The 25,227-nt window shown below is 34.5% G+C and overlaps 4 protein-coding genes across 4 annotated transcripts; 2 read left to right on the forward strand and 2 right to left on the reverse strand.

Moving 5' to 3' along the window:
• Nucleotides 1-905: 905 nt before the first annotated feature.
• LOC116116595 (RNA demethylase ALKBH9B) lies at nt 906-6,545 on the reverse strand. Its single transcript, XM_031402658.1, has 6 exons — nt 6,263-6,545; nt 5,511-6,095; nt 3,212-3,297; nt 2,530-2,840; nt 2,362-2,433; nt 906-1,710 (listed from the first exon to the last, which is right to left on the reverse strand). The coding sequence occupies exons 1-6, from the start codon at nt 6,435-6,437 to the stop codon at nt 1,422-1,424; spliced, it is 1,518 nt and encodes a 505-aa protein (XP_031258518.1). The 5' UTR covers nt 6,438-6,545; the 3' UTR covers nt 906-1,421.
• Nucleotides 6,546-7,097: 552 nt separating this feature from the next.
• On the forward strand, nt 7,098-7,860 carry LOC116116540. The gene has a single exon (XM_031402600.1). It carries the CDS (start codon nt 7,114-7,116, stop codon nt 7,672-7,674), a length of 561 nt encoding a protein of 186 aa, XP_031258460.1. The 5' UTR covers nt 7,098-7,113; the 3' UTR covers nt 7,675-7,860.
• A 1,039-nt stretch (nt 7,861-8,899) lies between these two features.
• Nucleotides 8,900-12,135, reverse strand: LOC116116673. The gene is given in 5 exon segments (XM_031402719.1): nt 8,900-8,903; nt 9,248-9,328; nt 10,861-10,964; nt 11,263-11,490; nt 12,019-12,135. Coding segments are annotated over 5 exon segments (534 nt in total).
• Nucleotides 12,136-18,714: 6,579 nt separating this feature from the next.
• Nucleotides 18,715-24,158, forward strand: LOC116116585 (calcium-dependent protein kinase 28-like). Its single transcript, XM_031402646.1, has 12 exons — nt 18,715-19,160; nt 20,419-20,549; nt 20,834-20,875; nt 20,976-21,087; nt 21,186-21,264; nt 21,437-21,606; nt 22,067-22,193; nt 22,418-22,533; nt 22,632-22,739; nt 22,865-22,927; nt 23,206-23,379; nt 23,500-24,158. Exons 1-12 carry the CDS (start codon nt 18,774-18,776, stop codon nt 23,665-23,667), a joined length of 1,677 nt encoding a protein of 558 aa, XP_031258506.1. The 5' UTR covers nt 18,715-18,773; the 3' UTR covers nt 23,668-24,158.
• The last annotated feature ends 1,069 nt before the right edge of the window (nt 24,159-25,227 follow it).

Below are 25,227 nucleotides of genomic sequence, written 5' to 3' on the forward strand. Positions count from 1 at the left end.
TCTTAATGACTTAATGTAGCTAACAACAGAGACTAATATATATAAGAGTAATGCTACAGCCACCAATGGTAGTGCACCGAATTTGTGTACCGAATGACGTGACAAAATCTTGACTGTTGATTAATACTATGTTAAAATTAATCAACGATCAGGATTTTATCACGTCATTCGGTGCATTACCTTCAGTGGCTGTATTATTTTCCTATATCTAATTATCTATCATGGATACTAAAACCTTTTAAAGGAAAGTGTTTCAATTTGAGCCAAATTATGTATGATAAACAACTAATATAGGTTATAGATGAAGATAGGTTCATAATCACTTCTTATAACTTTTTCTCACAAACGCGACGTGACAATTTACATTTGGTCAAGTGAGACTCATCATTGGACACACGAAACTCATTACGAGTTGACCAATTGTATATTTGTGAAAGAAATTTAATAAAAATGATTTATCAATGTAATATTACCCATAGAATGCCATCATAAATGTCAACTCCATTGATTTTTACTAAACTTAAGGCCCATGCAAATCTTGATGTGATAAACTTTTTAAGTGTTTTATTTCATGGAACTAAGTCAAAGCTTGTTCCCGTCCATGGTCAGTCACAGCTAAAAATGAGACTAGTGTTGTTATCATTGTAGTTTCTAAGGTGCTTGGAAATAAAATTAGAATCCTTAATTAAACCATACCATTGCTAACCAGTCTATGCATATACTTTCTTCTTTAAAACGGTGGTACCAAAACAACGAAAATGGCTTTAAATGGAGATAACATCTGTTTCTTCCAAATACATCTTTTAATTTAATTTATTTTATTTATAGTAGATTGTCCAAACTTAACAAGCCTAAATATAAAATAAAAAAAAAAAAATAGTGTCTTAAAATAACTGATAAAAGAAATTCTTGATTCTGTGATGGTGGTACCTTAATTCTATTTCTAGGAGAGAGCTAAAATAAGCACACAAAATTTTTTATATATAAAAATTTATATCAAATTTAATTAATTTAAATGATCAATACACAACAAATTAAGAAAAATGCTACATCCACAATCTCTTCTCACAAACTTTCTCTCACAATCCCGACATGACAGCTCACAATTGGTCAGTTCGTAATGGATCTTACCTGGGTCTCACCTAATAAATTATGGTTGACCAACGAGCTGCCATGTCGAAGTTGTGAGAGAAAGTTTGTAAGAAGAGGTTGTGAGTATAACATTCTTCGTAAATTAATCCTAATACAGTACATGCGGTGGCAATACACCAGCACAAGCAGGGTACTCAAGGAATAATACTAACCATGCACACCTATTTCTGCATCTGAAATGAACCTTCATAGCAACCGAAAGAAGCCAAACATCCACAACCAATATTCGCCCAAACAGGGCTAAACCAACACATGTTAATAAGAATGCATCAGCTGCCCAGGCTCAGCCTCACCCTCTGTTTATTTGCAGGCCGTCTTCGAGATCGACTAAAGTATTGAGGTTCTGAATGGACATGACTTCTCTCCGCATGTTCCCTTCCCCTCTCATTACCATCGCTTCCTAGCTGCCTTTTCATATGGGAGTCAGATGTAGGGGGATTTAAACTTTTAGTTTTCTCCATGTCATAAGACAATGGTTCAATTCCCTGCAAATCTGGTTCTGGAGCAAACCCAAGAGGTTGTTTTGATTCATCCATTTTTCTGAATGTAATTGATATCCTAAGGCAAGTACAAGATACACAAAGTTAGAGAGGCATTTAGCGTCATTCTTCAGAATTTTTTTTCAGTTAAAAAAAGAAGAAGAAAGAAATCATAGTAACCAGCTGTTTTTCATACAATTTTGTAGAATATACAGAAATCATTATCCTACTTTCGAATAGACCAAAGAAAGAAAAAACTTATTAAATTATTTCATTTTCAAAGAACATTTTCAACTTCTTGTTTACTCAATAGTTTACTCGTAGTTCAAATATAAGATTATTGGAAAGTCAACCACAAAAATGTAGGCCCCCAAGCTATGGACCTTCCTAATCACCCATTCAACAGTCTAAAGTATAACAGATTTTTGTGTTAGCCGAAGAATTGAATATAAAATAATTGTAATTTGTTGAAAAAGAAAACAAAAAGTTCAAAAGATACTACCACCAAAGGCATTTTTGCTATTCTCATCTCAGATATTGGTTTAAAAATTAATAGCAGAAGCATTATCAAATCTTAAAAATACCACATCCAATTTCCCATTCTAAGTTTCCAAATCAATTTTTTTTTAAAACCATGCAAAATAACACTTAGTGGGCCTAAAACTAAAAGAAGCCATGCCTACAAACAACCACATATAACATATTATTGTTACAAGGTTGCGCCTTCTACCTCTTTGTGGGAACTGCAGGCACACAATGCTTAGCCACATCAGCCGCATTTCCGTTTATGACAAGAACAGATCTGAAAGAAATTAATATTCACTGTATGAATTTAATTCAATTATTTAGAAGAGCCAAAACAAAGCAGCAATCGTGGAAGAAAGGACTTTGTACTTACCCCACAGGCAAGCGGATTGCAATTGAACCAGTAAACTCACCAGCACCTGCAACCTTTAAGTTTGATCCGAAAAGAATATTACACTCACTAAGAAATGATACTGTACAAAAAGGTCGAACAAAATCATGGTTATCAATGTGAGGTGGTATGCAATCCCCTTCTTCATAAATGTTGACAATACAGCTATCGGGCACACAGGTAGGAGGAAGTACATGCCACCGGACCAGCCTTCTAATGATCACCTTAAATAAATGAGGTAGAGGATCTACAACGTCATCTTGGAGAATGCCTGGTGGATTACCATTTTTATCCTGCAACAATGATGCACAAATCATAAACTTTTCAACCATTTACTACAAGAAGTTTTGATTATATTGGAACAAGACACCATTATTAACAAAACATAGTAAGATTACAACTGGTTTGCCCCCTTTTTTTCCCTTCAATAACGAGAAATTCTACAACCATCCTCACATGTTCACTGAGATCTAAACTGGCAGCTACTTCCAGACCTCTGACCTTGGTAACAAAGAAACTTGAAGTATATGATATACCAAGTAGGAAATTCAACCACTTAAACCTCTTAATTCAAATCAAAGGCTTTTACCACTAAACTCAACCCTTGGGGTCAATAAGATAGATTGATTGATACTGTTCATTCAACAATAAAAAGGAAACTTACTTTCGCATAATTATAACAGCAACCAAATTGAATAGTGACACGCCCTTTGCCTCTCATCCACTTTTGTGGTGCTGTGTATGTTCGCTCTGCATATATCCCAGAAATATATTCATTATTGTCCATCAGCAATGGACATTTGCCAATGACTAAATAAATATATGGTACATGGAAAAGTAATCTTTTCCAATAAACAAGAGGAAAGGACTACCTTCCAATTCAATCTATCAAATGATATAATGTTAATTGTGATTTTCCCCAAAAAATAAAATACAGTAAAATTTATTACATAATCTTATCCATAAAAAAGAAAAAGAAAAAAGCATATACACAAAATCAAAATCAACAAATATTAACCAAGTACAAAAGACATTAATAAGATTGTCAAGTCACAACAGAGGAACAAGACAAGTTAATTGTTACTGTTACAAGTGAAGAAATAATGGAAGGTGAATGGCATTGAAAAGGAAATTCTACAGTTCCTTAAAACGCTCTAGTAGTATGAAAGGGTCTAAAGACATGGGACTTACAAGGATTGGATTGGTAACCTATTCGTTAAAACATTGGTAATGGGCTGGAGTGGCCATTTGAAAGAAGGAGATTAGAAAGGCAATACTCAAATGTTCTAGAGGTAAATCACTTGGAGAGATTGATTCATAATGGCTATCTACCAAGATTAAAAGAAATGTTAAGTGGAAGAATTGAAGAAGTGTTTGGAGAACTCTTCCAAAGTAGAGATTTAAACTCAACAACAAATAACCTAAATTTATCTCATGCCAGGCAAAAAGGGATTCGTTCAAAATCAACGAATATAGACGAATTAGTTCAGTAACCAGCCTGTATAAGGTTATCACAAAGGCAGTCTCCATAAGACTATGAAAGAAATAGACTTAATTTAAGCTAAATATTCCAGCAAAAGTAGAGGAATGGAATCAGGGCTAAGTCATCACTAACAGCATGATACTGAAACAGAGACCAAGGGCAAGTCTCTATCTGAAATGGTGTACTACCTACAAATGAGACTGAGAGAACATCGGCCACCAGCTACGTTCCCCTGTTTCCAGGCAACAATGGAGTAATATATGTAGGGTCTCCAACATGCGTAAGTGCATACCCCTGTCTTTTGGTATGGTTATTGACAGGTTCTGTGCTTTTGAGGGAGTAAGAAAGAAGAAGTGTTATGGGATTGTGGGTTATGGCTATTTTGTGAGCCCTTAAGGTGGAGAGAAGTAAAATAACTTTTTGAAGATTTTATGGGAGGATGTCCCATCATAATGGAATAAAGTTAGATTTTGGACTTCTCTTAAGGCTAACAAACCACTAGAATTTTAGACATGCGTCTTTCTTATTCATCCTTACAATTGAAGGGAAACAATTGTTTAATTTAGAAATTCAATCTATCTTTGTTGTTTTGACATCTTTTTAGGATCCCCTTTAATGGCTCATACATGTTTTTCAATTCATTTAGTCAAGCTTTATTGGTTCCAGTGAATATTTTATCCTTTTTTTGGTGAACATCTTGTTCACCATTTGATATATCTCCTTTCATTCAATGCAAGTATACTTAGTTTTTTATCAAAGATTATAAAAGCATTACCAGCCCAAACCATGAATGAAATATCTTTTTAAAAAATTAAGCTCCTAATGCACCAATTCCCAGTCAAGCTTAAAGCCAAAGAATGTTCCCCAAATTTAGAACATAGAGTTGTAAGATTCTTTCAGTAATATAAATCTAAAATTAAAAAGGAAGATTGTTTCAATAGTATTAATAGTCTCACTCACACAAGCCAGAACAGAACACTCCTATTATGTCATGTCATGAGAGCTAGATAGAAATATAAGCACAATCATCAGTCATAAACTAATTCTTACAGCACAATCATCAGTCAATAAACTAAATCTAACACTGGAAAATAATTTGAAATTATTAATGAAATTGAAAGCAACCCTTAGTGGTGTATTTGAGGCAATAAGTTGAATCTGCCACTTTGCTGCACCAGGAGTAAATAAAGGTTGCAATATTTAGTGAATCTGTACTCTAAAGTTATTGCCAAACAAAAATTAGGTTCTCATACCAACCACGTGTACATACAAAAAAATAGTGCAATGTGACAATAGTGATGTAAAACATGGCACACCAGACAATTTAGCACAAAACTCAGCAATTTTCAACAGAAAGTCAGAAACCGTGTACACAAATAATTAAATAATTACATCAAATTGAAACTCAAGAACCAAAAAAAAGGATGATAGCATGTAGCTAGGAAGGCACATACAAATTACACTAGTAAACAGAACTAACCTTTCAGTTCTCTCTTTTTCCCCATCTCCTGAAGTTCATAAACATAGTCAACAATCCTCTTCTGTTCGGCAGAACTAAAGACACCCATATGGAGCTCAAGTCCCGCCAAAATATTACATATTTTCCCTTTAATCTTCTCCAAACAAATGAAATCCTTCTTCCTCTTTACATTCATAAACCGAATGTACTCTCTCTGTTCCCTAGACAACTGGGGCTTCTGAAGAACTTCTGAACTCCTCAATTCCCCAGACGAAATATTAATATCAACCATCGGTTCATCCAATTCACGTTGTTCTTCTCCTTCCTCAAGCTCGTCTTCTTGAGCCATGTCAGCCCAAGACATACGAGGAGTTGGTGAATCAGAGGTTAATCCACCAGTTGTTGAAGCTTTTGGATTATGTTCAGAACACCCGTTTGTCCCATCTTTCCAACTAGCCAGTGAACTAATTTCTGCAGTGTCTTTCCAACTTCCACGAGAATTTGTGTCGCACTTATCATTTATGTTTTGAGGCTCCATAATATCCAGACTTGAACAAGCTTCATTCTCGTCCAAATTTAAGCATTCCAATTTGCCATTGTCAATTTCTAATATACAAAATAACATCAAAAAATTGTAATAAAAATTCGAAAACCCTAAACAGAATATTTTAGAAAAAGTTCCTCATACACAGAAGTATGCTGCCAAGAAGGCAGCAATAGTGTCAAGTATACCACTAGAATTTTCTCAGAAAGTAAACCGGGAAGTCAAATACCTGCGTCGAGAGAACGGATACGATCGGAGATGATTTCAGTGCAGTGGTGACAAAGATCTCTGCATAGGTAAGGTTGCCATGTGGCGAGAAATTCGGAGGCAATTCTGAGTTCGGAGGGCTGGTACTGTAGAAGGAACGGATCGATCGTTCTGGCTCTGTTGCAATTATTCTCCATGGCTGGAGGTGAGTTTAGAATCGGCGAAATTGCTTGAAATCCAGGAAACAAATCTAACTATATAGATAAAATATCCAGAGAAAAATATCCCCCCCCAAGGTTTCAGCAATTTACCTATTTCGGACAGTTATAACGATTTTAATAAAAAAGTTCCCCACACTTCCTGAAATTTAAAAGAAGGCCCACCCAAAACTATGTTGGTATAAGTGCATCAGTACTGGTATGGTCGCACCCATCAAATATTGCACAATATATTTATTTAAGCACACTTTCTAGATCGTTAACGCTCTCACTCCCAGCACTGATTCTGTCTCTCATTCAACCGGTATGGCTCGAAGCTTCAGGAATGTCAACACCAATAAACAGAGTGATGAGACAGCTCGGAATTAGTCAACTACAATTTATCAGCTGAGATCTATTATGAACTGACCAATTATGAGCTGCTACGTTGAGATTGTGAGAAAAAACTTGTAAAAAGAGATTGTGAGTGCAACATTTTCCAAAAATTTATTGTTAAAGCCTAAAACTGAATAATAAGAAATTTTTGTTATTTAAAAAACTTTTACAAAAATATTGTTATTTAATAAAACTTTGGGGGTTTATTGTCATTATCTCAAAATATAAACAAGATAATAGGATAAGCGCATGCGCGTCCAACCATTCGCGAGTTGAAGCCATGAACACCAACATCCTCCACAATCTGTCTTCAAAATTACCATCATCATGCATCCCCATCCCGTTAAAACCTTCAACCACCACAGCACTAACTCAAAATCTCCTAACAAACAGTTTCTGTGGACGATCTATCAGAATCATCCCCATAAGCTGCACCACTGGCAGTACAAATAACACTGATGGCAGCGATGCAGCTCCACAGCCAGTTCCTCCTCCGCCTACAAAACCACCAGACACCGTGGAAATACGGTTTCGGAGACGCTCAAGAAGACAGAAACAGAAAAGGGAAGATGGTGTGAGGAATAAACAAACCGTAAAAATGCAAGCTTCAGCTAGTACGACTCCTCCCAAGAACTGGGATGATATGAGCCTCCAAGAGAAGGCAATTGAACTCTACGTCGGAGAGAAGGGTATGCTTTTCTGGCTCAACAAGTTTGCTTACGCTTCCATTTTTATCATGATCGGGGCTTGGATACTTTTCCGGTTTGTAGGACCTGCGCTTAATCTTTATCAGTTGGATTCTACTCCTCTCTCTCCTTCCTCCATATTCAAGGGGTCCTGATATTCAGCTCCCCACTGCTCAATTATTACCAGCTCCAAAATCAACTAAACAATATTCCTTTCATCCTTTTTTCTTCACTATATATTTTTCTTATATCATCGAGAATTAGCTGCGTAGTGTGCATCATCTTGAGAATAATAATATTTGATTATGAAAACCTTCTTCCCCTGGTTGAAAACAAATACAATGCTCAGGAATCGTTTGTAAGTTTAATTTCAAATATAGTACAACAAACTAAAATGAATCCATTTTATTGTGGTATCAAACTAAAAAGAATGCAAACAATACTGGAAGTTGAGCCTGCCCAGGCGCAGATAAGCACCAGAAAACTAAGCCACCGCGTCAGGACAGCCAATTTTGGCAACTCATGAATGATGAATGTAACCCACTATCACCACCGTGATAAAACAAAAACAAGCCCTGAACATAGACTGGTACTCGCACCACTAAAACCCATTTTCTACTATAAATGGAAGCTAACAACGCCACAAATTTGTATAATTCTAATATGTCCATGACATTCTTCAATATCTCTTCCAGCATGAGATACAGAAAGAGCTCCATTATCTTGCATCTACAATGCACTGGCTCAGTTTGAGTCTCACACCCGCATAACAAAAACTTAAAATATTCAGAGCAACTTAATGATGCACAATTGCACATGCCTCATCAAAAAATGGAATAATATGCTTAGTTAACATCAAAGACCCAAAGGGAAAAGAGAAAGGGTTCAGGTAGAAAGAATTCAATATTGCAGTTTGCATTGGAGAAGGGGAGCAGAAGGGGTCAATAGTCAGATTAAAGCTAATTTTTACAGCACAAGATCACAGATGAAGCTCGTAACTAAATAAAGATCTATACTAAGAACTTGTACATACTACTTTTTATTTCAATGCTAACCATGATAATATGTGCACTAGACCAAAGTCGTTCTCTACAATATATAGTCAAGCAATCATACACTCAAGAATGCAAAATCAATTTAAAAATAAAATGCTAAACATTGCATCCAACTAACCATAAATTGGAGCATACGAACCCCACAGAAACTGAGAGCATATGAATCCCACACAAACTCGGAACAAGTTCAGACCATACAATATTTGAAGAAGTAAAAACAAGTTCAAACAGGTCTAAGCTTCTAAAAATTTCCTAAAGAAGCATGTGCAGTAAATCTCTCAGTTGCCAAGAACTCATAAAAGCTAAAATAGGTGAACTTGTTTATTCATCTGTAAGAATTGATCGATTAAATGCAGAATCTTACATTACAGACTAGCATACTGCTAGACAATCAAATAAAACAAACATTATTATTGAGGGAATAATTTCCATCTGTAGGACAGCAGAAATATGTGATTTTTACTGAATTTATGTCAATAGAGGATCCAGTCAGACACTATAACCAATGACTCCATATTATCATACTATCATATAGCACTTCTTGTTTTCAATATATCAGCATATTATATAACTTGTAAAATTAAGATGCAAATAATTTTGCGGGCATGAGAAACATTTCATGAGTATCAATCTAATATGGCTTTGAATCATACTAATAAACTCAAACACTAACCTATTGCATTCTGATTGAGATGCATAATTATGATTATTACAATATGTGCACACCCAATCTCCATTACCCTATTGCTTCACTCTGCAAGGTCAAAATGTTTCCAAGCATTACAGAACAATAACAAGAAATTTGTCACCATAATAGAAAGCTTTTGTTTGATGATATAGTACACTAACCATATTTGATTAGGTGCAACGTAAAATCTAAAAGCCTATATTTAGTTCATCATAAACCATCAGACATTCAAGATCTAGGTGACAATTTCTTCAGAATACCTGGTTTAAATTATATATAGAGGTCAGAAAGGGCGAATGCAAATCATCAGCATCATAAAACTATCAACTAATTTATCACCAGCATCATAAAACTATCAAATAATTTACTTCTTGATCGAGAAATTCATTTATGGTATTGAATGCTTGAAGAGTTAGGTCGCTCAGATAATCTTAAAAGAAAGTTGATAAAGGAGAATCCCCATATCACGGTACAAAATAGTCAAAAGAGTATTTTTATGATCTTAGAAACAAAATGAATAACTTTTTCAAGATAATCAAGGTGCATGTAAAAGCATCAAACTTAATTCAAATTACCCTTTCCCAAGGATAGCAGGTGCTGTTGCTTGATATGTAAATAGCAATATAGCATATTTGCATGCCCAATTGTAGCTGCATTAAAGCTTACACCTGGGAATGGAGCATATGCTCCAGTCTTTGCATCAACAGTGAGATAAACTATTTCCTCAGATTTGATATGGTTTTAGCTGCACATTTGTCCGGATATTCATTTAGGAGAAAGAAAAAGGTGGGAGGAGGTTTTGTAATCATAATCACAACATTGCACAGATTTACAGTGCCAAAACTAAAACTGATTCCTTACATGTCCTGAATTCAATCTCTTCTTATCACAATCATGAACAAAGTCTTATGACACCAAACGCCTTTTTCCAAGTGCTATACACCCTAAAGTAGGAAAATAATGACAAAAGACAAATAAATTCAGACAGAACTCAAAGATGAATTGTATGAACCACATCATTTCAAAAGGTAACTCATGAAACTTTCGGGCAAAAAACAAAAAAGTTATGTTTACAAAGTTGAATCATAGAATTGAAAAGATAGAGCATTTAGAATTAGAAAGAAAGCACGTCTGATGGCTGTTATAAAGGGTATAGACAACTAATAACGGAGGAAAAGAAGAGCAGAGAAGAAAGAAATTGAAAATATTGACCAATTTTAGTATTAGAAGTTCATGTCATATTAAGTGCATAGACAATCCGTCACAAGCAAAAGTGGTTCTACAACAATTTGTGGGGAATGATACTGCAAACTAACCGTAGGGACAAATAACAATCAAGCTGGTTAATCAACATTTACCCTTCAATACAATGATGCCAAAGAACATATCACAGGCGAAAAAAATTTCTGCTTTCAATTAAAATACAAACATAAAGTAAGCTTAACAAGAACTTAAATCTTTTTGCAGTGTGCAAACCAAACCCCAATGCAACAATTCATCCCATAGGAGAGCTAGACAATCAGTCAAACAAAAATACATCTTGGAAGACAATAAAAAACATCAATCAGCTTATAATTGTTATTTTTCAACCCACAAACACGGATAATCTGCAGCCAAGACACAACTGGTACACAAGTCCTTTATATTTGCTGACCAGGAATGAGAAGAGTACCAGGGGTCGAGGAGCGTTGCATTCCTTGCACTACCAATAAAAGCCAAATAGTATCAAATACAAGATGAGATCTAAATTCTTAATTATCTAACAACAGTAGAAAATTATGAGTATATTGAGGCAGGTAACCACATGAGTAATGCTCCATTTACACCACCCATTACATCATTTTCATTACACCATCACCATTTTACTAATAATTATTTTATTATAATATTAAAAATTCAAAATAATTAAAAATGTGTGTGGATGTGGGATATGTCACATCATGGTGTAATGAAAATGGTGTAATGGGTGGTGTAAATGTAGCATTACTATTACCACATACCAGTGCACACGAGGAATAGTTATGGAAACCACAGTTGCATATCCAGTCACCATTACGCCATCCTTTCATAATGGAAGAAGGCCGAGTAGTGGCATTCTCATATGGATGTCCATAACTATGGTTTCCATATAAAGGCCAGAAAGAAGCAAAGAGGGTAGTAAAAATGATATTAGTTACCGGTGAAGATCCAATTGCCAATACGAGGGAGCCATTTGGAGTGAGAAGGGGCTATGGTATCGAATTAAAGGTGAGGCTGCTAAACCATCTAAAAGCGTAGTTTCTGTTCTTACACCCACAGCACTCCCAATCTCCTCTCCCTTCACCTTGTTTTTTAAAAAAAAAAAAAACTTCTCCTTTTTCTCTTTCTTCAAAGAATCTATGTAACATGATAGTACTACTTCAGAAAACAGAGAAGAGAGCTCCATTTGTTGTTATTTTCCGTCATTTGTCTCCGAGACTTCTTTACTACGTATCGAATTAGACGCAGAAAAGATCATTAGGTCGCCCCAAATCAATAAACCCCTGAGGTATCCCTTAAATAACAAATTAATATAAACAATCCATATTCTATTGATGAATGAAAAATAAAACATAAATTGATAAAATAAACAAAAACTTTAAAAACATATCTCCTTTGACACCGCAAAACGCAACAGATTTGGTGAAGACATTGGTGAATCCCCATGGTCATAGCCTTGGCTAAGGCTGTGCAACTCTGCCTCTTCGTGTGCCCACGCCCCTCGTACAGCAACCCACCACTCCAGTCCTGTATACTCGCACAACTCCCCACCACTTCACTATCAGCACAGTCATAAATGAACTCAGCACAGTCATAAATGAACTCAATGAGCTCTTCCAGTGCGAAACATACATCATCCCATAAAAAAAGAACGAAAATTTTGTTTTATCAAAAAAAAAAAAAAAGAAAAGAATGAAATTTTAGCCTTTCCACACCCCCACTCCTGCACAGTTTTCTCTTTGCCCCGTGTGAAACTAGTAACTACTCTAAGCCTCTTGCCGTCAGCCTCCTAAAGTTTTTTCGGTTAGTTTTAACGGAATCAAGAGTAAAAGAGTAAAATGTACCTAAATTTATTAAATTAAATAAATGAATTTTGGTAAAATTAAGTTATTTCCTTAATTAATAATTAAAATAAAAATCATAAATTATATGGAAGCTATTCTACAATTTTAATGTTTTATAAAAACAATAAGGTAGGAGAAATTAAAAAATATTTTTAAGTTGGTAAGTGAAGGGAAGGAATAAATAGACATTTTAATTATAAAATTGAATGGGCTCCTAACATATATCTCTATGGGCATATGGGTGGTTTTTAATACTTTCAAAATAAAATGGATGAGTTTGATATTAATTAATCTCATAAGATTAAATGAAATAAACCATATGAAAGAGATTTATTAATTAAGGCCAATGAAGAGTTATTGGATAATACTGTAACTGCAGAGGGAGGTTAAGGCTAATCTTTGATCTTTCATACCTTTGGGTTAAATAAACCTTGAATTAAATAATTATCCCAAAGTTTAGATTGGTTTTGGGATTAATAACAATAATCTCCCTTAGCTTTACTTAGATAACAAAAATCCCCAATAATTAAGTATTTTGTGTTGAAATACATGTGTTATATGGTAAAATCATAAGGTGTGACTAAGCACACTGAAGCATGTACTCTTGCCATGTGTCCTATGACTATACATCTGCCCAGGTTATGTATTACACATAGAAGGAGTTACTTCACTTGTAAGACTGTTAAAGGTTGTTTCAATAGGATTAAGCTGTCATCTAGGTTGCGTGACACCTTGTGAGATAACTACTTTACTAGTAAGTCTCCAATAAGGGTGGTTTGTCAAACCACGTGTCATGCGATAAGAGGTTGCTTCATGAGCCAACATTATAAATAGGGATCCCCTATCACAAATCAAGAAGCCAACAATTTCATTATCTGAATAGCTAAAGAGCAATTGTCTCTCTTGAGAGTGAATATCTTTTGTAAACATAGATAATAATTGACGTAAGATTTGCACCTTGCATCCGAACCACTTTAAAAACAGTTATTGTCAACTTTTTTTTATTTATTTACTTGCATTATTGTCATTATTGCTAGGGGTGTTCAGAAAAATTCGAAAACCGAACTAAACTGAAAAACCAGACTGGTTTCGGTTCGGTTTTCTGGTTATTCAGAGAAATCGATTCGGTTTTTGGGTTATCCAGTGGTTCGGAAACCAATTCAGTTTCTATTAAGAAAATGCTTGAACCAGTTTTCTAATTCGGTTACCGGTTCAGCAGAATTTTAAAACCGGTTAATGGGGACCGGTTTTATAAACCAGTTTTCAATTAAAAACCTAAATACTCAATCCTATTTCTCTGTTCTTCGTTCTTCAGTATGCCACACTTCACACACCGACCACTTCTCATTTTTTTTATAAGGATAGAAACTAAAACCTAACTTCGTTCACTTGAATCCGCCGATCCCACTCTGCCACGCCACTGCCTCATCTGAATCCTTCTTCAGCTTCATCAAAAGTCAATCTTCACTCACAGTCATAGTCATGTTAGTAATATTTGTTTAATTTTCTCTGTTGGCTTGGAGTTTGGTGAGAGTCTGAGTTGGTTTGTATAGAGAATTAATGAAAGAATCTGTTTATGTTCACTGGTATGCACAAAATGAAGTTTTAATGGTGTAAACGTATTGATTTGGTCAGGGAAGTTTAACAAAATGATAAACGTGTGAGTGAGACTTTATTGTAGGGGGTGGGGTTGAGAAAAGTGAAAATGATATGGTAGTGCGTGGCCTTAGTGGATAACCCCAACTTTTTCGTAGTTTTTAGCAAGCAAAAATGGTTGAAATTTGATGAAAAAGGAAAAGAAAAAGGATGAATTAAAGTGAAGAGAAAGAAAAGAGATTTTGGTTGTGGTTGACATGAAAAGGGCCAAAAGGCACGAAGCTTAAGGCATATGATATAATTATTAATTAATGAAGGTAGGTAGGTAAAAACAGGCTCCGTTTCGCACATTATTTCTACCCATATTCCTAAAATATTGTTTGTTTTGTTATTTGAGAAATATTGGTATATTTTTTTAATTACTTTTAGACCCCTTAAGTTTATTAATTTCATAAATACCCAAAAAAAAGTTTAAAAATTAACAAAAACACCTCCACCCACCCATACTTGCCAGATTCCGACAAACACCGTCGGTAGTAGCTAGAATCTGTCACAATGGCCTACAAACGACCGGAAATGGCTGGTAATTCACCGATAAATGGTCTTCGTTAACAAAAAATGACGGTCATATCTTTGCGATAGCCAGATCTGGACTTTTCCGACCGTCGACGGCTAGATCTGGCCGTAGATTTTGCCTTTTTCGGCTAGATCCGTGGTGGATCTAGCCGAAAAAGACCATATCGACGCCCTACCTGCCAGATCCGAACGGTTTGCATCGTAATGCCATTTTTCGACCAGATTTCGGCGATGGTGGCTGAAATCTGGCACTGTGGGTGGGTGGGGGTGTTTTTGTTATTTTACAAAATTTTTACATATTATGGTGTTTAGTTAAATTAGCAAACTTAGGGTTTTTTTTTTTTTTATAAATTTTATTTCGTAATACTTCCCTATTCAACTACCCAATATTATTCCCAAAATCCTATCCAAAATAATAAAACAAACGAACTCTAGATTTTTCAATTATTTTTTTGGGCAAAACTGGTTCAAAACCAATTGACCAATTTTGTTAACAGGTTTTTTGGTTTGGTTTTTAATCGATTTTGGGGATAAATTGGTTTGGTTATGGTTCATAAATTTTCCTGAATCAGAAATCTGGTTCGGTTTGAAAAAAGGGGGGTTTGGACTAGTTAACTAGTTTTGAACATCCCTAATTATTACACATTGGTTCAATATCATGTTTTGCGATTTCGCATAAACTCTCCCAAAAGGCTTGTGTACTTCTCGTTTGTACGAATCATAACAACAACATGATAGAGGGACAATTAGATAAATATTCAATAACCTATCATATTATAAACTCTAATAAGGTCCGCTTCGGAGTTTCATGGTAGCGGATCTAGCGGTTATGAGGGTAAACCACCGTAACGGTTTTGAGGGTAAACCACCGTAGTAGTTTTGAGGGTTTTTTATTAATGATTTTTAAAACACCCAACCTGTGCTTAAGGGTTTATTTTCCAACAATTCTAACAGTTTTTTAAAATGATAAATTTACATATATACCCATAAAAATATCTAACTTCAACCAGTACTTGAGAGTTTTGTTTTTTTCAATTACAAGGTAATGATTCTTTATTTGTTTCCTACTTATTAATATTTTATAACTTCAAATGTGATAAAGTCTCATTATCCTTCTTCACCATTCTTTGCAGCATTTGGAATGATTGAAAAATCGTAGCTCCACTTCTCCAAGAAAGCATCTAGAAATGAGAATTTAATAAATTTTTTTTTGTTATGATTGCTTAAATTAATTTTATATTTAATATGGTTGGAGACACACATAACATGATTAAATTTTGTTTGATATAATTGAGATAGTTTTGTAGTAGATAGGGTATTTGTGAAATAAAATTTTAAAACCAACCAAAATATCCCGATTTAGGGTGTTTTATAAACTCCTCAAAAATACACTATAATAGTTTTGAGAGATTTTTGAGCCAGTAAAAATCAGTGCATAAAAAATTTGGTAAGTAATAGTTTTAGAACATCTCAAAACCAGTTTAATTGAAAACCTCTCAAAATCAATGGATAGAAAAAAAACTTCCAAGCAAACCCTAGAAATTAGACGTTATTGAAAAACCCTTGGTTTTACAATGGTGGATTGGTGGTGGGTGAAGGATGCTTCCATGGTCAACTGCTGTATTTCAAAATTAGAAATTATCCAGGTTTATATAAAATAATATAATATAATATAGTATATAGTTGAAAAGTCAGGCATAATGTTGGAAATAGGGACACATGAACCAGTGTTGATTCAACACATAGACAATAAATATTTTGATTGAGTTTTGTCATCATAACAAGAGGGCAACCATAGTATTAAATTCAATATCTTGTAAACTTGGAGTCGGGTTGGATTGGAGATATAACTAAAATAATCATATATTAAGTATGGAAGTGAATGGGTGAGGTCATGAAATAGACCCATTTTTTGGTACTTTATTAACACTGTCGATAGTTAATCACCGTTGGAAGAGTCAAGATACGCGTAAACTGGTATATATATATATTTTGTTAAAAAAAAATTATAAATTTAGATAAATTTGTTTGATCATATGACATAATTAAAGAATCACTGATTATATTTATCTGAACCCCCTCCCCCTCTTTTTTTAATGATTAAAGATGTTCAGACCAATTTACACGTATCTTAACTAATTTATCGAGCCCTAAAACTATCGACTGTATAAGAGTTTTGTTTTATTGACTATCTTAATTAATAACCGATAAAAAACTTGAACTTAAGATCTCTTGAATAATACATTCAAGAATCTTTATCAAATCACTTTGGTAGTTTTAACTTACATAAATGGAAAAGTTGTCGATCAATGACAGTCAGATCGATGAATTATCGGTCAGTTCTGATTGTTTCTAAGTTGTTGTGATGGATTTCGGTAACAATCGACTGTGGTTATCAGAATCTAACAACTATAGGGTATAGGGGTATTTTTGTTAATTTTTAAACTATTTTTCTAGGAGTGTTTTATTAAATTATTAAATTTAAGGGGTCTAAAAGTAATTAAAAAAAAAATATTATTGTCCAAAGAGTTAGGTATTTTGAGAAAAGGATAAAGAATAAAGTACGAAAAAATAAAACAAACATACTCTGTAATATATTTACTATAAGAAAGGAAGGAGACAAAGCTTGTCATGAGTATAATTAGTCATAGACTGGATATTAATAACAGATATCATCAAACTATAACAGAACCCATATTAATTTTTTTGTTGTTATGATCAAAGATGTTCAATATCTCAACTAATTTCTCGAACCTTGAAATTATCGACTATATAAGAGTTGGGAAATAATACAGTCATTGAAAGTTATATATCGAATTTATGCACAGAATGACATGACGTAATCCTGACCATTAATTAATTATGAATTAATATTAATCGACGGTCAGGATTTCGTCACGTCATTTAGTGCATAAATTCGGTATACAACTTTCGGTGATTGTAGCATTACTCATAAAAGTTTTATTGACTATTCCAATTAATAACTGATAAAAAACTTGAACTTAAAATCTCTTGTATAATACATCCAAGAATCTTTATCAAATCACTTCGGTAGTTTTAACTTACATAAACGGAAAAGCTGTCGATCAACGATGGTCAAGATTTCGCCCTCGTTGACCATCAACGACAACTAGATTTGGCCTTTCTCAGATCAGTGAATTAACGACTAGTTTCGATCATTTTTACGTCGTTGTGATAGATTCTGGTAACCACCGATGGTGGTTATCAGAATCTAACAACTATGGGGTATAGGAGTATTTTTGTTAATTTTTAAATTTTCTTTTATGAGTGCTTAATTAAATTATTGAACTCAAAGGGTCTAAAAGTAATTAAAAAGATAGAATAGTATTTTTCAAAAAATTAGGGCTTCGCTTGGTTGGATTTTGGGAATACTACTTTTAGTATACCCAAAAAAATTAAACAGTAAAATACCCAAAAACTCATAATATTATTCAACTTTATTCAACTTTTTTTAAACCCCCTAAATTTGTTAATTTAATTAAATACCCCTAAATATTTTTAATGTTTTTGTTACAGTGACTCCGGCCACCCTCCGGCGGTGGTGGTCGGCTGTCCGTATTTGAGGGTGGGTTGGAGGTGTTTTTGTTAACTTTTAATGTTTTATTATAGGGGGTGTTTTGTAAAAAAATAAACATAGAGGGTATTTTATAATTTGTAAATCTTACATCGTAATCCCCGCTCAATTCAACTTTTTTTTAACTTTTTGCAAAAAAAATTTCTCAAAAACCTAAAATTTTGAACCAAACAAGTCTAGATATTTTGAGAATAGGATAGAGAATAAGGTATGAAAAATTAAAATAAAGGTACTCTGTAATATATTTACTATAAGAAAGGAAGGAGACGACGCTTGTCATGAGTATAATTAGTCATAGACTGGGTATTAATAACAGATATCATCAAACTATAACAAAACCCATATAAATTTTTCTTGTTCGTTTAAGATCAAAACTTGAAATTAAAAATTAAAAATAAAGAAAATGGGAAGGTGGTCTATTATTTGATTGATTTCCCTTTCAGTTTAAATGTCATTCAAAAGTCTCTTTTGACCACCACCAGGAGGCACTCTCTTCTCTCTTTCTTCCCTTCTTCCTCTCATCTGCTCCCTTCTTTCCTCTCTTCATTTTCAATTATTTCCATTCCTTCCTTCATAGATCATTTCTATTTATTGAATTTTTCTCATGGATTGCATCTCTCAGAATAACTTACAATCTCTCTGACTGCAAGGAATATAAAAGATGGGCCTCTGTCTTTCGGCAACCAAAGTGAGTGGCTCCAACAGCAACAACAACGTCAACCATCATCGGAAAGATAACACAAAAACAACAAATAATGAAGGAGGAATACGTCATGGAAAAGGAAGGAATGAAACAGCACAAAAACAACAACCACCACCGGTTAAGAATACTCAGCAGCTGAAGCATAAGAAAGACAAGGCCAATACCAAGAGACAAACTGGGGTGATCCCGTGTGGGAAGCGTACGGATTTCGGGTATGCTAAAGATTTTGATAAAAAGTACTCCATCGGAAAATTATTGGGACACGGACAGTTTGGATACACGTATGTTGCCACCGATAAGACCACTGGAGATCGTGTCGCCGTCAAGAAAATAGAGAAGAATAAGGTATGCTTGTCTTGTTTTATGAACTGGGTTTTACTTTGAGGGTGGGTCAATGTAATTAAATTTTGTTGCTTTTGTGGTCAAAAATAATCTTTGTTGATTGGATTTTCTCTCTGTATTCTATATTCTTTGTGTTAATGATGTTGATTCAATGGAAAATTGGAATTTTTTCTTTTCGGGTTTTGATTGGGTGCTGAAGGTTCTTATTAGGCATTGGATCTTTCGATAATGTTGATTCCATTTTGAGATCCTTAGCTTTCTTTTGCTTTTTATTGTAGATTCTCCACTTCATTAGTTTCTGTATTTTGTTAATATATCTTTTTAATTTTTATCGACATGTCTTTGCTTGAATATCAACCCATAAAATCGTGTTTGTTAGCACTACTATTGATTTCCTTTTGCGGATATAAATTATTGTTGTTAATTTTGTCAAAAATTAGATCATATTAAGAAACCTTCGGTCATGGGAAGATGCTTTACAGTTGTTACCCGTTGACCTCTGTAACTTGATTTGAACTTGATTTGATGGATTGTAAGTTTGTGCTCACTGCAGTTAAAGAGACTTGTTGGGTTGATTGTTGCTAGAATTAGTATGAAAATTTGTCTGCATGTATCAGTGAAGATATGCAATTATTATATTACAGAACTAACAGTTGTCAAGAATTTTCAAGTTTGGACATAATTTTGTGTTGATTTTGATGTTGTGCTGCAATATTTGACAAACTTAATTGTTAAGTTGCCCTTTTTCTGGCTGGAAGACATCAGTAAGAGAGGGAAGAAATTGCTATCTCACCTGTTAAGTGTCTCATTCGCTCAAATTTCTGCTTCCTTCTATCCAAAAGATATAATAAAAATTAAAATGTATTCATTATATTTTAGGTAGATAACTGTTGTGGAGAGAGCATACCCTGGCAACATGAGAGAAATATTTTCGATCTGTAATAAGTGTATATTAGACGGTATTATTATACTCAATGGCCCGCCTTAGTTTTTCTTCAACCTCTTTTCCCTATACCTATAAGGCCTGTTAGTTGAGAGTTGTTGATTTTTTTTCTGGTTTGGTGATATGTTTTTATTACATTTCAGAGTTGTGGATCATATATAGAAATAAACATCTAAGGTTTGAGTGGGTAGAGTTATAATTAAATATGATGGAATAAACATTATTTTGATTAGTGCTCATTTATTCATTTATTGCTATATAAATCTTTTTAAACGTTCTGCAAATTTTTACAAATCAAATCATTGGCTTTGGTGGCAGATGGTTCTTCCTATTTCTGTTGAGGATGTTAAGAGAGAGGTCAAGATTTTGCAGGCCCTCGCGGGCCATGAGAATGTAGTTCAGTTCCATAATGCATTTGAGGATGATTCTTATGTATATATTGTAATGGAGTAAGTTTTATATGTGAGCTTTTTTATTTCCCTGACTATTCCAGGGTTCATGTGTGCTATTTAAGCATTTGCATTATTCCTGAACTTCTTCCCTTTTCCAACTGTTTGACTGTTAATTTGTTGTGCTGTGCATTTCACTATGTTTCCTTTTTTATTTCTTGTCTGATCTTTATATTTTTCCGCAGCATTTCTTATTTAGTTTGCTATATACATCGCTTTTTCCCTTCTGATAAACAATTATCATGTTTCCATTTTGCTGTACTAAGTGAATTGCCTTTGATTAGGTTATGTGAGGGCGGTGAATTATTGGATAGGATATTGGCCAAGTAAGTATTCTTAGATCCTTGAAAAAAGTAAAAGTTTTGGCTGTCACTGCTACTAGGACTGCTTTTTACTGCAGTTGTTTACTTGGTTTTCTGCAATCAGGAAGGACAGCCGTTATTCAGAGAAAGATGCAGCAGTAATTGTCCGTCAGATGCTCAAAGTTGCAGCTGAGTGTCATTTACATGGTTTAGTACATCGCGACATGAAACCTGAGGTATATTCAAGTACTCTAGCATGGATAAAATATGAGGTTATATATCTGGGGTCATGTTCCTTGACATTAATTCCTTTATAATGTTTTGTTATTTGTAGAATTTTCTTTTTAAGTCTACCAAAGAGGACTCACCTTTGAAGGCTACAGATTTTGGTTTGTCAGACTTCATAAAACCAGGTGAGTGGAATTCAATCATTTCATACTTCCTCATGAGAGAATTGAATATTTTTTTATTCTACTGTGTGTTCCAAAAGTCAGTGGCAACTGATGCTTACTGGCTGTTGATGTTAATAACTGTTTTTATTGGGTCTGAATCGCATGTAATCCTGAAGGTTCCTATAAATTGCAGGGAAGAAGTTTCAAGATATAGTTGGCAGTGCCTACTATGTTGCTCCAGAAGTACTGAGACGGAAGTCAGGACCTGAATCAGATGTCTGGAGTATTGGTGTGATTACATACATTTTGCTCTGTGGGAGGCGACCTTTTTGGGACAAGACCGAGGATGGTATATTTAAGGAGGTGTAGCACAATTCTCAATTCTGTTTACTGATTCTGTTTTCTCTATCTTCCTTGACATTAGTCTGTGTAGTGTGTGGTGAATTTTGTGTTTACTTTTTGGTAGAGCAGTATCATTCACTATTACTCACATATGGATTTGCCTTGGATATTAACAGTTGATCTTATTGCAGAACCTCTTTGTGTCTTCTTTCAGGATATTCTGTTACTGTTTTTGCCACCTTAACAGAAAGAAACTGGACACCATTTTGGCCCTGCATTTCATTACATATATATGTGTGTGTTAAATTTTGTTAATATCTCCTTTTCCTGTGTGATGTAACTTGGCAAGAAATGTATTTTCGTATTTTTTTTTTAAAATAAAAATTTCACTTGATTTGATCACTATATATCTTAGATGTATCGACATTTTATTTCCGTTGTTATTTTGCAGTCTAGTGTACTGAATGTCTTATATCCACAGGTTTTAAGGAACAAGCCTGATTTTCGTCGCAAACCATGGCCAACTATAAGCAATAGTGCCAAAGATTTTGTAAAGAAGTTACTGGTGAAGGATCCTCGGGCAAGACTAACAGCTGCTCAGGCCCTATGTATGTGTATAACCGTTGCTTGGAAAGAAAAAAATGATATTATAATGCATTACAAGCTGCTTATGGAAAAAACAAAAAACAAAAAACAAAAACAAAAAAGATGGCGTATTACAAACTGAAACATTGAGTGTCAAAATTACTGTTATAGGGCATACAAGAAAATTTCCTGTGGCCTTCTATTTTGTTTTATCAAATTCTCAAGTAGTGTTTTATTTGATTGGCAGCACATCCGTGGGTTAGAGAAGGAGGTGATGCATCTGAGATTCCTATTGATATATCTGTTTTGAATAACATGCGGCAATTTGTGAAGTACAGTCGTTTGAAACAATTTGCTCTAAGAGTAAGTTATTTTATTTTTAAATTGGAGCATCCTTTACAGCCATAGGAAAGTAATGTTGTTGTTGATAATTTCTTTTTGATTAATTGATTGCCTTGCAGGCATTGGCAAGCACACTGGGTGAAGAGGAGCTATCTGATCTCCGGGATCAATTTGATGCAATTGATGTAGACAAAAATGGTTCTATTAGTCTTGAAGAGATGAGACAGGTCAACCCTTCCTGTCACTGTTACTGACAATCTCCTTAGTATATTCATTTCACAGAGAACATTTGTTCTCATGCATGCAGTCTTTTTCTTTTTCTTTTCCGCTGACAAGGATGGTTTCAGTGCAGGCCCTTGCGAAAGATCTTCCCTGGAAGTTGAAGGAATCACGTGTATTAGAGATTCTTCAAGCGGTGAGCACCTGTCCCACCTTTTCCTCTTGTGCAGTGGAGGGTTGATATTGAACTATCTGTTTCTCTGTTTCATTTTAGTGGAAGCGCTGTATTCTTTATTTTGTAGAATTTTTAAAATTTTTTTCAGTTCTCGCTATTAAAGTCTTCTTTGCTTACAAGCTCTCTTTTCTATTCAGCTCTGATAAAGTGCATTCTACAAATCAGTCTACTTCCATTAGGTGAATACTTTTTTCTTTCTATACTATATTTTGACAGGATTGCTGATGTTTTTGATGCAGATTGACTGCAACACAGATGGGCTTGTGGATTTCACTGAATTTGTTGCAGCTGCACTACATGTGCATCAGCTGGAGGAACACAACTCTGAGAAGTGGCATCAACGATCACAGGCTGCTTTTGAGAAATTTGACTTGGATAGAAATGGGTTTATAACACCCGAGGAACTTAGAATGGTGAGTTAAATTTATTGTCAATAAACGGTCACCCTCTTTACAATTGTCTTGTCCTGTCTGAAAATATCGTTAAGCTCATGACTTTTAAGTCTTTTTTTTTGTTTTTTTTGGTTGTTTCAGCATACGGGTTTAAAAGGTTCAATTGATCCACTTCTTGAGGAGGCAGATATCGACAAAGATGGGAGAATAAGCCTTTCAGAATTCCGTAGGCTTTTAAGAACTGCAAGCATTAGTTCACGTTATGTGGCTAGTAGCTCAACTGGTCTTCAGAATTCCACGGTGTTGTAAATGAAACTTGCAAGTTTTAGAATTGAGGGAAAGAAGAGGATATAGGGATGGAGCTCCTTTTTCAGATTTAATTTATTTCAAGATTGTAATCAAAATTAAAGAGGCCTGCTCCGTGATCTAATTTTCTTTTAGGCTATGCAAGGAACCCTATTTATTGAGACTCAAGTTTGAACGATGGGATTCAGTCTTTGGATGTATTCAGTATGTCTGCAACGAAGACTCGTCTGGATCAGATGGTGCTACCAGTGTGTGTACACATCTATTTGGAGTGTTGGGGTTTTATTGTTTGACCTACAAATGTACTGCGATTATAAAAGATGCATCAATGCAAATATGGTGCATTAGAATTCATTCATGTTTATGCATGTTTTTGAAAAAACATGTTTACTGTAGCAACATTTTGAAGTATGTTAGTGAGTTTAAACTTGTATCAAGAGCTTAGTATTGTAATGAGAAGATTACACTATGTGGTGGTTGAAGCCTGAAGGAAATTGCTTGTAACTTGAATCATGACTGTTGCATATATCCAAGGGAGGTTGCAGAATTGTGATTATTTTTTGTTGTTTTTGTTTTGGTAATCGAAACGTTCGGATCAGTTTGTGCGCACTTTAATACTCTACAAGCACAAAGGACTAAGTAAGTATAATATTATTGTGATAGATGGTTTCAAGTTTGAATCCAGGAACTTAAGAAAGGGAACAAACTTCTTTTATAGATCAACCCCTTGGGGTTAGAAGCTTAGAATTGTGATTATTTCAAAAGTTGGATGTCAAACAAGTCCGTCGTTTCAAATGTGGACCTTCCAACCTCTCATGCCACACTCTACATTTCCATCCTAGAGTTGGAATGTGTTTAGGTATCAGTCAAAAGTGTTCAGGCGTTCAAGCGGACCCCCTATGGCTTGCTTGACTATTAGTTGTGTCTAATAAATTCGGTAAACCGTCATCTATCAGACCCCTCACTTCCTTTCTGCAACTGAGATGGTACCTCTATGTGAACTCATAATTAAATATTACCCCCAACCTCTTAGGTCTCATACATTACTGCCAAAACTGGACTGCTATTCCTACCACAGTGGACAACATTTGTTTTATCATATATATATATATATATACCTTTCTTGATGTAATGGTTACCCCTTTTCCTTGCAATTTCCCATTATATTGTCTTAAATGATGACAATTCTGGTGGACTTAAATGTTAGGAAAGCAAGTTTTTGACAAGTGTGAGGAAACTCTTTTGATTTAGAATCTAGACTAATTTCATGTCGGCAAGACTTGATCATGCTGAGAATTTCCCTTTGTATCTATCTATATATACGAAATGATACGTTATTACGTGGCCTTGAAATATAAATAAGCGTAAACGACTTTTTCTCACCTAAATAAATAATAGTTCAATGACACTTTTTCGTTTGCATATTTTTAAAATACTATTATCCAAATTTATATTTCGTTTTTTATTTCAGTATCGTTACGATCTCACACTTCACCATTTTCTTTCTCGATCATCACTTATTAAAACCTATCAAACCCTACTCCCATTGACCTTGTTCGCCGT

The sequence above is a fragment of the Pistacia vera genome, unplaced genomic scaffold (assembly GCF_008641045.1).
Source record: "Pistacia vera cultivar Batoury unplaced genomic scaffold, PisVer_v2 Contig78, whole genome shotgun sequence".
Classification (NCBI taxonomy): domain Eukaryota; kingdom Viridiplantae; phylum Streptophyta; class Magnoliopsida; order Sapindales; family Anacardiaceae; genus Pistacia; species Pistacia vera.

What these genes read in the sequence shown, in the direction of transcription:
- LOC116116595 (XM_031402658.1), bottom strand. Translation starts at nt 6,437, where the DNA reads ATGGAGAATAATTGCAACAGAGCCAGAACGATCGATCCGTTCCTTCTA. An exon ending in GAAAAAGAGAGAACTGAAAG is followed by an intron (nt 3,298 to 5,510) that starts GTTAGTTCTGTT and finishes GGATATATGCAG; the next exon opens with AGCGAACATACACAGCACCA. An exon ending in GCTGTTATAATTATGCGAAA is followed by an intron (nt 2,841 to 3,211) that starts GTAAGTTTCCTT and finishes TCATTGTTGCAG; the next exon opens with GATAAAAATGGTAATCCACC.
- LOC116116540 (XM_031402600.1), top strand. Translation starts at nt 7,114, where the DNA reads ATGAACACCAACATCCTCCACAATCTGTCTTCAAAATTACCATCATCA.
- LOC116116585 (XM_031402646.1), top strand. Translation starts at nt 18,774, where the DNA reads ATGGGCCTCTGTCTTTCGGCAACCAAAGTGAGTGGCTCCAACAGCAAC. An exon ending in ATCGCGACATGAAACCTGAG is followed by an intron (nt 21,088 to 21,185) that starts GTATATTCAAGT and finishes TGTTATTTGTAG; the next exon opens with AATTTTCTTTTTAAGTCTAC. An exon ending in TATTAGAGATTCTTCAAGCG is followed by an intron (nt 22,928 to 23,205) that starts GTGAGCACCTGT and finishes TTTTTGATGCAG; the next exon opens with ATTGACTGCAACACAGATGG.